The sequence below is a fragment of the Microtus ochrogaster genome, chromosome 1 (genome assembly GCF_000317375.1).
Source record: "Microtus ochrogaster isolate Prairie Vole_2 chromosome 1, MicOch1.0, whole genome shotgun sequence".
NCBI classification, from domain to species: domain Eukaryota; kingdom Metazoa; phylum Chordata; class Mammalia; order Rodentia; family Cricetidae; genus Microtus; species Microtus ochrogaster.
The window spans coordinates 23,917,022-23,930,256 of NC_022009.1; the positions used below are offsets into that span (position 1 = coordinate 23,917,022).

General features: G+C 48.1%; 1 protein-coding gene across 1 annotated transcript in view; it reads left to right on the forward strand.

Annotated features, from left to right (window-relative positions):
- Window positions 1-13,235, forward strand: part of Ift43 (intraflagellar transport 43) — an 81,271-nt gene that overhangs the window by 2,189 nt on the left and 65,847 nt on the right. Inside the window, exon 2 of the mRNA XM_005343380.2 lies at window positions 361-453. Coding sequence (XP_005343437.1) covers window positions 361-453 — 93 coding nt within the window. The remainder of the gene's footprint in view (window positions 1-360; window positions 454-13,235) is intronic.

A 13,235-nucleotide genomic window follows, 5' to 3' on the forward strand; every position in this document is an offset into this window, starting at 1 on the left:
ACCAGGCTGGAGAGCTGCCTGTCTCTGCCTCCCAAGTGCTGGGATTAGGGGCATGTGCTACCACCGCCTGGTACTAGCTGCGTTTCTGTGTGTCATGGGTGGAATAGTGACTTTGCTTTCGCTGTAACTGGCTTTTGAAAATCTCATGATCAGGAACCTGTCCATTTCCTGTTCTGCCAAACAGAATGGACTTTTGGGTACTTTCTCTTAAGGATTTAGGGAAGCCTCTGTGAGTATAACCAAGTTCCTCAAATCCCGTTCTCTACCGTGCCATCAAACCCGAGTCCTGGCTTCCCATTGTACCATACTCACAGGGCCTCAAATGACATGCGATCATCTGTGCTCTGTATCTCCTTGCAGGGAGCCAAGATGGGCCGCCGAGCTCAACAGGAGTCAACTCAGGCTGAGAATTTCTTCGGTAGCAAGAATTCTTCCCTGACTCAGACTGGAGAGGTGAGTGCTACAAAGACAGAAAGGAAACAAGAAGATGTGGAGAAATGTTCTTTAAGAATAAGTGAACTCTTAATGGGCAGGGCTGTAGTACTCGGTATTTGTTTGGAATACCAGCTTTTCTGCGTGTCTTGATTTGGAAGTTCCTTTCTAGGATGTTTGTCCTACTGTGAACATCTTTTCTTAGAGACCTACTAGATTCTGGACCATTTTTTGTTTTTGTTTTTCCAAATTCATAGTGTACAATTTTTACTTTATTTTGTTTGTTTATTTTGGTTTTTGGTTTTTTGAGACAGGGTTTTTCTGTGTTACAGCCCTGGCTGTTCTGGAACTCAGTTTGTAAACCAGGATGGCTTGAACTCACAGAGATCCACCTGCCTCCACCTCCTGAAAGCTTTGATTACAGGCATGAACTGCCACGCCCTGTTGTTGCAGATGCTAGGATCAGACAGACTCAGGGCTTCATGCTAGCGGGGCTAGCGTTCTACCAACCGAGCACATCCCTAGCCCTGGCGAGTTTCTCATGCCGCCTGAAGTGAGGCACTGGGAAGCTTCAAAATGCAGAAGCTGTCCATGTTTTTATCTCCACCGAATAAACACCAGGAAGGTACACTGGTGCCATAACATTGGCTCACACATCTGGGGGTTTGCTGCCAGTAGCTACCACTGTCTCCTAGCATCTCAGGCGGGAAGGAGATTGGGCCGCCTCTGCCTTCTGGCAGCTTTTCCAGTTGGCCTTGACCCTTATAGAGTGATCCAGCTTCCTTATGAAGGGCAGGAAATCCAGGGTTCAGTCAGCCCCCTTCATTTGGACAGCCTTTGTCTTCCCATCTCCCTGACCTCTGTAGGCTATCTTCTTAGGACCGCCTCCTCCTGCTTTTACAGTCCCTGCCTTGGGACAGGCCCACATCTTTCTGCTCCATCTCTGCTCCACTAGAGAATGAGTCACCAGATAGTAGGAAACCTGGCTTCTTGGCCATTAACAGTTTATGGCGGGTGGCCGAGGGGACCTGAGCTGAGAAGCCCGGCAGACCATAGGTGCGCACGACCCAGACACACTGTACTTACAGATCACATAAGCGGAGATGTTTCCCCTGCATCAGAAATGTCGTCACCAGTTTCTTAAACTTTTTATGTGATCCTGTGTGCAGAGCTTTCATTTTCCTGCTCACTGTAGGAAGCATGAGTGTGAGGAATGATTATGGTAACCATAACGCCAACGTGTAAAATCTGGCAGCTGACTCTTCTTCAGCAGAGGACCCTAGGGAGGGTATCAGGGCCTGTAGGTCATATGACCAATCTAAACGGATAACTGGCACCTCATCAAAGCTGGCAGAGGCTGGCAGGATATAGATCAGGACTGCCTCATCTGCTAAGAAATGCTAGCAGTGTGTGTGTGTGTGTGTGTGTGTGTGTGCGCGCGCGCGCGCGCGTGCATATTGCACATCTGTTGCTGACTCAGGTCCTCTGCATCTTCCTTTGAAGTCGCTATGAAAAGTCATTCTGCTCCTTATCTCTCTGGTGCTCAGCAGGATTCCAGGATGCCTCCCTCCCCTCTCCTGAGGCCTTGGGGTTTGAAGCGGTGTGAACAGTCTTCCATTGGACCATATACTCCCTGGGCTGTGTGAGACTCCTTGGCCGTTTCTTTCTAAAATTAGATCCAGGATTTGTGCCCATTCACACCCAGTTCTGAGCACACTACTTGGTATGTTTATTTTTATCCCTTCGCTGACTTTATTTAGTGGAGATATCCCTAAAAAACCCTAAGCGTGGTACCTGGGAACTGTCAGACAGACTGGTGGTACTTTAGAGTCAAGTAGGAATTAGTCTGAAATAAATAGTTATTTTAAAGTGAGCTGGATGAATTGGGCCGTGGAAGAAGGAAGCAGAGATGCCGGGCTTGCCACTGGCTCTTCTAATTGCTTGGCTCTTAAATCCGTTAATCTCTGGAATCCTCCATCTTGTCATTTGCCAAATGGTGATCACAGTGCCAGTAGCTGAATGTGGAGATCAAGTGAGCTAGGCATTTAAGCACTTTGGCAAGCTGGAAGCGTTGTGCAAGCCCCCGTTCATTCAGCATTCCGCATGCGGGTGTGTGAATGAGCTACACTCTGCTGTTCTGTTGAGGGAGGATGGTTAGGGCTGGGTGCGGTTCCCACCCTGGAATCCAGGCCCCAGGCATTCTGAGCTGGTTCTCTCCTTCGCCACGGGTTCGGGGATTGAACTCAGGTCACCAGGCTTGCACCGCAAGTTCTTTATCTACCGAGGCTTCTTGACAGCGCTGCAGTCACCTTGTGTTCGACTTACACAGACTTTAAAAAGAAAAAAAAAACGTAAAAGGTTAGTAGTTATAAAATTGAGAAACCTGATGTAAAAACCCAGATCTGGGGTTTCCCTTGGAAATCAGAAGTTCTTCCCAATGAGACCCGTGGACTGGCATTTCTGCATGGCAGCAATTTGCCAGGGCACTGGCACCACTTCCTTATGGGTGACTAGGCCTCTCCAGTTTGCTGCTTTTCATCTGCCTGTCTTTATTTGTAATGCTAGGGATGGAACCCAAGGCCTTGCATGTGTTAGTCAAGTGCCTTACCATTGAGCCATGCCCAGCTCTTTCTTTCCCTCCCTCCCTCCCTTTTTTCCTTCCCTCCTCTTCCTTCCTTCTCCTTCTTTCCTTCCTTCCTTCCTTCCTTCCTTCCTTCCTTCCTTCTTTCCTTCTTTTTCTCCTTCCTTCCCTTTCTTCCCTCCTTCCTTTCTTTTTATTTATTTATTTATTTTGGATAAAATGATCTCACTGTTGCCCTGGACGTCCTTGAATTTGCCTTCCTCTTGCTTTAGCCTCTGAAGAACTGGAGTTACAGGCATGTGCTCCTGTTTCCAGCTTGTATCACTGCTACTACTGCTGCTGCTAGTTTTCTTCTTCTTCTTCTAGTTGCCTCTTCCTCCTTCTCTCTCCTCCCAAGTGCTAGGACTGAAGGGCCCAGGTGCCACCACCACCTGGTCATTTCTTAACTTTTCGTTTCCTTGCTTGTTTGTTCTGAGACAGTTTGCTTTGTAGCTCAGGTTGGCCTCACACACCAGACAAGGTCTTTCCGCTTCAGCCTCTTGAGTGCTGGGATTGCAAGCATGCGCCTCCATGTCTGGCCACTTACTTTAACACACCGCCAGACTTGACTCACTTGGTTTGCATGGCGCCCATACCTCCTGAGTTTCAAACCTGCGCTGTTTGGGGATGGTTTCTAGGCATTCTTCTGCATCTGTTTGCGCTGAAATTGGCTACATCCAGCGGACACTTTGCTCTGGTCTGGCTGAAACAGGACTGACTTTCGAGGAGTTCAGTGGAGGACAGAGGGGATGTGGTCACTGGGCCATATCCTGTGTCACCCTAACTCATCCCATTTCCTGCTGTGCCTTTGGAAGCTTGTGGCTTTAGTTCTCAGCGTCCGTTGCAAGATGACTGATGATAGTCCAGGGGTTGGATCTGCATTCTAGGCAGGAAAAGTTCAGGGCACATCCAGTTAAATGCTCCCCTTTGCTCAGGAAACAGTAGCCGGAGACCTCAGTGGCTCAGAGGGTATATGGGTAGCTGCATTTTGGTTAGCACACAGTTTTGTAACTGCCCTCGCTTTTAAGAGAGCTTTTAATCCGGTCAGAATTGGGTCTTGTAACAACTACTCTGAGTTTTGGTGGAGTTTTTATCTGGGGCATTGGTGTTCCTTGGTGACTGAGGAGTAGGTTGTGGAGTAGGCTTTCCCGAGTTGACCTGACCGGGCTGGGAGCTGACTCAGCCAGTAAAGGGCTTGCCATGTGTGTTAGCTACTTTGCTGTTGCTGTGGTAAACTCCATGACCAAGGCAACTTACGGGGGAAGGGTTTATTTGGGGCCTACGGTTCCAGAGGGACAGGAAATTTATCGCCATCATAGTGGGGAGCCTGGCAGTAGGCAGGACAGACAGCTGGAGCAGCAGCTGAGAGCTCACATTTAAAAAAATTATTTTGAGATTATAATTACATCATCCCCCCTTCCTTCCCTTCCTTCAAATTCTCCCATGTGTGCCCTGCACCCTCCCCACCAAGAGCTCTCACATCCTGAGGCGGCTAAAACCACAATGGAAATGACTTGAGTCTTTTGAAGCCCCAAAGCCCACCCAGTGCGACAAACCTCCTAATCCTTCCCCAACAGTCCCTGCAGCTGAGGACAGACGCAGGAGTTGAGTCTGTAGCGACCACTCTTGTTCAGACCAGCACACTGTGCCAACACAAGGAGGCCTGTGTTAGAGCCCCGGCACCTACCTAAAAACCAGGCTCAGCGGTGCTCACCTGTAACCCCAGCACTGGAAAGTGGAGACAGGAGAGTCCCTGGGGCTTGAGCACTGGCAATCAGTGAGCTCCAGGTTCAGTGAGAAACCCTACACCTGATGTCAACATTTGGTCTCCATGAGCCTGTAGAGACATAGACACAGATACACAGACAGACACACACACATACACAGGGGTTGATACAAACTAACTTGACATTAGAAATTAGAACTTAAATAAATTTTTAAATGGACTTGGATAAGGAAGGAAAGAATTCTATTTTTGGCTAACTCCCTTCCCCACATTCCTCTCCAATTCCTTCAAGTTGTGTGTGGCTCCATGAAAACGCTGTCTTGTGTCCCAGTGTGCCTAAGTGAGTTGCCCGGGAAAGTCTCCCGTTGGTGGTCTTCTTCCAGCTACACTGGTCACCATTTAGGGGCTTTCTGCCTGTGGAACACATGCGGTTCAACCCAAGTGATGGGACCCTGGCCCATATGGAGAGATTTAGATTTAGGTTGAGATTTCAGAGAACGGAACTGCCTGGTTTTCCTGAATTAAGAAGGCGATGAGCTCCTTTGTCATTTTTCTGGCTTGGAGTCCGTTGGAGTTGTGCCATATTCTTTCTGTCTGGGTATATGAGTATGTACATGCGTGTGTGTGTGTGGTGTATGGACTTTTTCATGTGAGCGTATGTATATCAGAGGTTGATGTAGGATGTCTTTCTTGATCACTCTCCATCTTATTTTGGGGGACATGGTCTCTCGCTAAACCTGGAATTCATCCAGTCCGCTAGGCTGGCCAGCCAGAGAGCTCCAGGGATCTGTCTGACCCCCCCTGACATCCCTGACATTCTATGGTTTACAGATGTGAGCCACCGTACCTGGTTTCTACCCGGGTGCTGTGCTGGGGATTGCACACAGGTCCTCCTGCTTACGTGGCAGGCACTTCACCAACCTAGCCCTTGCCCCAGTCCCCTGGTTCTTTAGGATTGTCATGCAGATCACACTGGGCAGTGTAAGTGTAGTAGGTAATATAGTATCTAGTCATGGAGCCTCCAAGAAATGTGGAGCAATGAAAAAGACTCACAACCATTGTGTGTGTGTGTGTGTGTGTGTGTGTGTGTGTCTGTCTGTCTGTCTGTCTATCTCACTGGTCACAAATTGGGCTTGGATCAGGTGTGTAGCTGAGTTAGTAAATCAGCTGGGCAGTAATTTCAATTAGGAGAGGGCTTTGTTGGGAGCTAGCTCTACGGCCTGTCTGAGGAAGAGCAGCCGTGGCAGTTGACAGTGGTTGTTCCTACCTGACAAGCCGTTCTGCTGACTCAAAGGAATCTTACATAACTCCTCTGAGAGAAGCCCTGGGCCATCCAGTTATGTTACGCTGAGTTTGGGCAAGAGTCATCTTTGGCAAAACGCTCCAAGGCTGGTTTCGCTATGGATGTGCGTTTCTGCCTTGCTTATATAGAGTGGCCTCTGGCCTGAGTTTTTAATTTGCAGATAGAAATCAGCCACCATTGAGACCATTGCTGCCTGTGTGCTAAGCCCACGTGGCAACCCAGGAAAGCCTCAAGATGCCTGTTGAAGTAAGTGCCGTTACCTCACTCAGGAGAGGCTGGGTAACTGTCCAGAGCCCTCAGCCTGTAAGCCAGCTACTCTGCCCTCTTCTACCTGCTGCCCTGCAGGTGGGTGTACAGACCACCTCTCCATCCCATGAAGAAGGGACTTTGGCAGAGAGCAGAGAGACCACCGGTGTGGAGGGTTATCCTAGAGTCCTCTGCAGAGGGAGTGAGTCCTCATTTGGTCACCCTTATCCTTGTGGAGAGCAGCATTGGAGACACAGCTGTTCCCTTCCATCCCCCCCCCCCCCATACCCTCAGTGTTCCTCCTGAGGACACAGAGCTCAAAGTTAGCCAGAATCTTGCCCAGGAATCTGAGAAATGTTGCTGGGCTCATGTTCCCAAATTAGGCCAATTTCCTCATCCCCCAGCCACCTCGCTCGGCCCGCGCTCCCGCGGCCCTTTGCGTTACGTCCCTCGCCCTCGGCCTGTCCCCTGGCTGCTCTGCCAGCAGGGCGGTTATTTTCAGCCCAATAGGGTTATCTACTGACCCTTTTTGGTGACATTTTTCTCCTTTCTCACAAAAATAACTCTCATGATTGGTCACATTTTTCAGCCTTTTTCGTAGCCCCTTCTCCAATCGCCTGAGTTGAATGATGCCTCTGATAACGTTGCCAGAGAGGGATGCGGGGAATCTGATGTGGAGCTGTTCACAAGGAACGTGTTTTCCACACTTCATATTTATGTCATGCTTCGAATGCCTCAGTTTGGGGCTCTCCCTCTGGGTGGGCAGATGTACATCACGGACCCATCCCCAGGCTCGGCTGCTGTGTGGGCGAGAATGTCGTGTCAGTGGGGACTCACAGTTCAAATTCAGCATCTCAGAGTCTTGTCCAGCCCCAGCTTGAGCCTGTAAAGCTTTCTGTCTGTCTCAGGAGAGCAACACTGTCTTCTTAGCTTCATCCATGTCCCATGAGGAAGGGTGGTACTCACCAAGTCTTTAAGACTCTCATCTGAAATACATACCAGGGGCTAGCCCAGTGTGTCAGTAAGTCATCTCTTGTCATTATCTGTCCCAAAAGGTGAGGGTTGTCTTTTTCCCTTTAACCCCAGCTCTGCCATTGGCTAGGTGTCCCTCTTCATAGGTTACTTACCCTACTCAGCCTGTTTCATCTGCTGAGTGGACATGGTGGCGACATTTACCTCACAGGGCTCCTGGGGGTTAGCTGAGAGAATGTGTATGGTTCTAGAGCAGCGTCCGAGACATGCAGCCACTATTGACATTTATCTGTGCCGTGAAAATTAGAACCTGTTACCAATTCTTCCTAAATTTGCAGGTCTGGTTAAGAGTCGGCAGTGTTCATAATTCACAGAACTAACTGATCCTTAGGGCATCCCCCCAAAACAAACAAACAAAACATCCCAAAAAACAACATTTGGATGGGGATCTTCAGAGAGAATCTATGGAGACCCATTTTGTTCCCCTGTAAGCATGCCTGCTTATACTATTGGCCAGTTATTATCCGGTACTTGTCTGCCTTCCAAAGAATAATCCTTAGCGGTTGATACGCTCCTCAGTCCTTCTGAGGGCCCGAGGAGGAGATGAGGACAGGCGTGACCTTGGTGATTTCAGTGGCCTTGAGTAAGAGGTAAGAGGTAACATTTATTCACTTACAAAGCTTGTCTGAAAGCCACTGTGTACCAGGTCCTGCATATTCACGGACACAAGGTCTTCTAGAACCTTGGTCTGGGAGCCTGCAAAGATGTGAAAAGTGAGAGCCCATCAGCGCGAGAAGTCACCAGCTGCGAGGCTCTTCAGCCCAGGGCACCCAGATTGACTCTCCAGGAAGAAGCCATGTTTGAGCTGAGACTCAGTTAAGGGCAGAAGAGAAGGCAGGTTTCTCGTGTAAACGGAGTGCATTCTGGAGGCAGGGAGAGCGTGTGGCAAGTCAGGTTTGTGCCGAGAGTCGCCAGTGCCCCATGGGTTTGAAACCAAACCCTTCCTGTCACATTCTTTTCTCGGGTCAGGAAAACCTCTGAGCTGGGCCCGAAAATCTCAGTGCTGTAGCATTCAAGTTGGTCTGACGCCTGTGGAGTAAGTGGACTGCTGGCCCATGCTCAGCAGTCTTTCTTGGTAGGAGAATCTTTTAATGGTAACGATGCTTGTGTTGTAATGAGAACTGACTTCTGTTTAGGCGAGGCTTCCAGAGCAGACTCCTCAGAAGCCCTGGCTTCGAATTACATTCTGTGAAGGAAAACAAGATGGAATTGGAGAAATGGCTTGTGCCACTGCGGTGTCATCGAGGTCCTGTGGGGGTGGCCTGGTGACTGGTCCTTCCCTTGTATGCCCAGTGTCCTGAGGCTCAGCTGTAGTCTTCCTGAACAAGCGTGCAGCAGCTCTCATTCCGAAGCCCATAACGGGGCTCACAGAGCAGTTCCAAGTGTGCAGCACTCCAGGTTCCGCCCACGATAGGCACCCATTATTCTCAGAAGTTTAAAAAAATTTCTGACTGCTGTAGCTCATGCCTGAAACCCCAGTACTCAGGAGGCTGAGGCAGAAGAAATACTGTAAGTTTTAAGTCAGCCTGTTCTACATAGTGAGTTCCAGGCTAGTCATAGCCAAACCCTCTCTGTGTGTGTGTGTATGTGTGTAAATAAATGCTTGTTACTCCCACTAGACCCTGGGAAATTCTTTCTTTGCACATTTCCAGACTCACTTCAGAGCACTCACCTGTCACAGTGGAGCTGAACTCTGTTATTTGCTTCTGGATTCTCTGTGGACTCTATCCCATCCCCCAACTGTGTCATCCCATAGATCAGAATAATAACCACTACTCTTGTGTGTGTGTGCTCACGTGCACAGGCACACGTACCCATGCCAGGGCCATGCGAGGGGGTCAGATGTCTCCCTTATTGCTCTGTGCCTTGTTCCCTTGAGATAAGGTCTCTCATTGAACCTGAAACTTACCATTTTGCTTAGGCTGACTTGCCAGTGAGCTCCCAGGATCTGCCTGTCTCCAATCCCAGCACTGGGGTTGCAGTCATATATATATAGCCATGCTTGGCTTTTATTAATACGTAGGTGCTGGGGATTCAAACTCAGGCCCTCCTGCTTGCACAGCAGGCACTGAGCCATCTCCTCAGCCCTACACCTCTGCTCGTATTCTCGGGTTCAAGTTGCGTGTTGCTCTTTTAAAAATAAATTTGTCTGTTTAAGCTGGTACCCTTGCTACATTTTCATAATGTTCTTTGACTTTTTCCCTCTTCCGGTGGATAGCTGTAGTTTGTGTAATTATTTAAGCCATCAATTGTAAACTTTAGGCGTTCCTACTTTGCTTCCTCTGGCCCTGGCCCTGGTCCTGGCGCCTGGAAAGTTCTCAGTGCTGGTTAAAGGAACAGAGAAGAAGCATAGGAGGGCTCTGTGTTCCATAGCGGTGCACCAGTTTGAGAAACCTGCAGGACTGCCAGGGTGATGCCCGGGAGGTTTTTCTGTGAGGTGCTTGAATATGCCAAGTTCAGGGCTGACATCACTAACATTCAGGTGGTGAGCAGAAGCTGTGCTCCCAATTAGAGAGTCTGTAGGCTCAGAAGAGAAGAGGCCCCGTGAGAAGCTGAGGAACAGGTAGAAACCGAGACATACCCACAGTTAAAGAACACATAGGTAAGCCAGTCTATAAAAAGATGTTGAGTGACCAGAGAGGAGAGGAGACATTTGGGGTGTGCATAAGCCAAGGTACCTAAGAATGTCACAAAGGAGGAGGGGTCAGCAGTGCTGGACACCCCTTAGAGAGTCCAGGAAGGCAGTTTACTGGATCTAGTAAAGGGGGCATCTCTACAGATTCTGGGGCAGTCTGTCTGGTTATGTGTGCCTGCACAGAACCACACACAGACTGGGTCAGTAAGAATGTGCTGGAAGAATCCAGCAAGTAGACTTTGACATGCCTGTATTCCCCACCAAATGATAAGGGCCCCTTAGCTCCTTGACATCTCTCCCTCTCTTTTTTCCCTTGTTTTCCTTCCATTTCCCCAGTACCCCATTCTGGTTTTTGTCTTAACCAGTGGTTATGGAGAATTCAATCTCCCATACAACACATACTCTCTCACCTCTCTCTCTCTCTCTCTCTCTCTCTCTCTCTCTCTCTCTCTCTCTCTCTCTCTCTCTCTCTGGTTCATTTACCTGTTCAGGCTCTGCCAACTTTATTATATATTACCTGGGCCCACCTGCCTAGGAATGGTGCCGCCCACAGAGGGCTAGGCCCTCCCACATCAGTCGTCAATCAAGGTACTCACAGGCCTGGCCGCAAGCCAGTCTAACCTTGAGTAATTCCTCAGCTGAGGTCCCCCCTTCCCACATGACTCTAGGTTGTGTCAAACTGACCATAAAAACTGACCAGAACAATCATTGTTTACTTAGGCAATTTTTAGTGACCACGATGGAGAATAGAAGAGATTTCTGAACTGAATAGCCAGAGCTCAGAAAAAAACAAAAAACTTATTTTGTAATTGTTTAGAAGTCAAGGTCAGGAGGAGCTTGGGGGAGTGAGGTAGAGGCATTCTTTTGTGAGACTTGATGGAGCAGGCTCTACTTGAAAGAGCTGCAAGAAAAACAAAATAAATCTGTGGAAGAAAGCCAGGGTTTAGGAGAGGCCAGAGATGGAGAGAATGCATGGTGAATGCGGACCGGACCTCTTCTCATTGTCTGCATGCCAGTAATTCCCATGGAGCCGGCTGATAGTAAAACACTCATTTAGCAGTGATACCTCACATCAGAAGGCTCCTGAGGCTGTAATCAGTGCCAGACGGAAACATTGCTGGCCACATACTTTTGTCCAGTGTAATAGAGAGTTATGTCCCGTCTTCATTCTATCCTTGGCTTTCTGTGTGTAGCTTTTTATATCATTCTTGCAGTGGCTACTCTAGGAGCTAGACTACAAATTCCTAACCTACGTGTATATGATGTGGGGACCTTGCACTGCAGGGTGAGTCCCATTGTTTCCTTCCGTCTTCTGTGCTATCCACAACACATATTTTAAAAGCATGTGCAGTAATCTCAGCTTAGAGTTTTTAGCATTTCCTCTCTGTAGTTTAGACAACGTTCATTACCTGGCATTTTTTCCCTTCCTTTCTTTCATTTTTAGATTTGTTTTTTTCTTTTTTTCTAAGGATTTATTTGTTTATTTATTTATTTTATGTATATGAACACTCTATTTGAATGTATGCCTGCAGGCCAGAAGAAGCATCAAATACCATTATAGGTGTTGTGAGCCACCATGTGGGTGCTGGGAATTGAACTCAGGACTTCTGGAAGACCAGCCGGTGCTCTTAACCTCTGAGGTATCTCTCCGGCCCTCACCTGGCATTGTTTACCGGGGACTGTTCTGTTTGGTTTGTCTGAAAGTGTTCTCATTTCGTCTTTACTTTTCAAGGATATTCTCTTTGTATGTAGAATCCTAGACTAACTTTTTTTTTTCTTTTTCCTCAGAATTGCCAGAATCAGCTAGGTTTAGGGGCACAATTCTCCTAACCCCAGCAACGTGGGAGGCGAAGACAGGAAGATCAGTTTAAATGTGAGGCTAGCCTGATCTATACAGTGAGTTCCCGGGTTGCAGGGCTATGTGGGAGACCCCGTCTCAAAACAGAACAAGATTGCTATTCCTTTGACTGCAGGCCTTCCTTGTAACTGGTGAAGATGGTTTTATATGTAAATCTTGTTCCCAGCAGGCGGCTGCAGAGGCAGGGGATCAGTGTCCCAGGGCTAGCCTGGGTCCTGTTGTTCAGCTTTACTGACCGACAGACATCTGATTTTTAACAGTTTGCCAGAGATGCTCCCAGATGTGATTTTCTGTATATTTATTTTGTTGGGATTTGCTGGGTTTTTTCATACCTGTATGTTGGGTTTTTTTTTTTTTTTTCCAGAGTTAGAGATATTTAGGCCAGGTTTTCCTCAGATAGCTGCTCCCATCGAGTACTAACCCGGCCGACCCTGCTTAGCTTCCGGGATGAGGTGCATTCTGGGAGGTGTGGCAGTAGACCTAAATAGCATCTCGTCCCCAGGTCTTGCTCCCTGTTCCTGGACACTCTATGTTAGACGGCTCGCGCTTCTGTCAGATGAGCTATGCTGCTCTTCCCTGTGGAGCGTTGCTAGCTTTGTGCCCCCCCTTTTCTGTTTTTGTTCCTTCACATCGAGTCTTTTTTTGTTTTTAATTATTTTATTCAATGTGCATTGCTGTGAGGATGTCAGATCCCCTGGAACTGGAGTTACAGACAGCCTCGAGCTGCTACGTGGGTGCTGGGGAATTGAACCTGGGCGCTTTCCTAGAGCAGTATATACTCTTAACCACTGAGTCATTTTCCCAGCCTCCTTGAATACATTTCTAACATTTAATGTTCCTTTAAAGCCTTTGCCTAGTCCAACATCTGGGTCATGCGAAGTCAGTGTTTTTCCTAGGCTTTTTAATTTTGACCTTGGGTCATGGATTTCTTGGCTACACATGTCCAGTAGTTTTTATTTCTATATGAAACACTGTACCGTTACATTATAGAAACTTGGATTATATTGTTCTAACTGGATTTTGTTTTAGCAAATAGGTATCCACAGGTCACTAAACTTGCATAGTGCTTGAAAAGTTAATCTCTCCAAGAGTTGGAAAGATCGGGGTATGCTGTTCAAAGGCATGGGAGAGGGCCTTCCTACAGAGCCTCCTGCAAAGTGACAAAGTTGATCAGCCATGCCTTTGTGACAGTCCTTCGTCACCCAGGAGCAGTGCCTTCAGCCTGTGTTCTTTGAGAAGAATGGGAAAGGGCTGGAGAGATGGTGGTTTAGGTGATTACAGCTCGTCTAGAGGACTGGAGTTCAATTCCCAGCACCCACATTAGGCAGTGCATAACCACCTGCAACTTTAGCACAGGGATCCGAGACACACGCACACTCATAC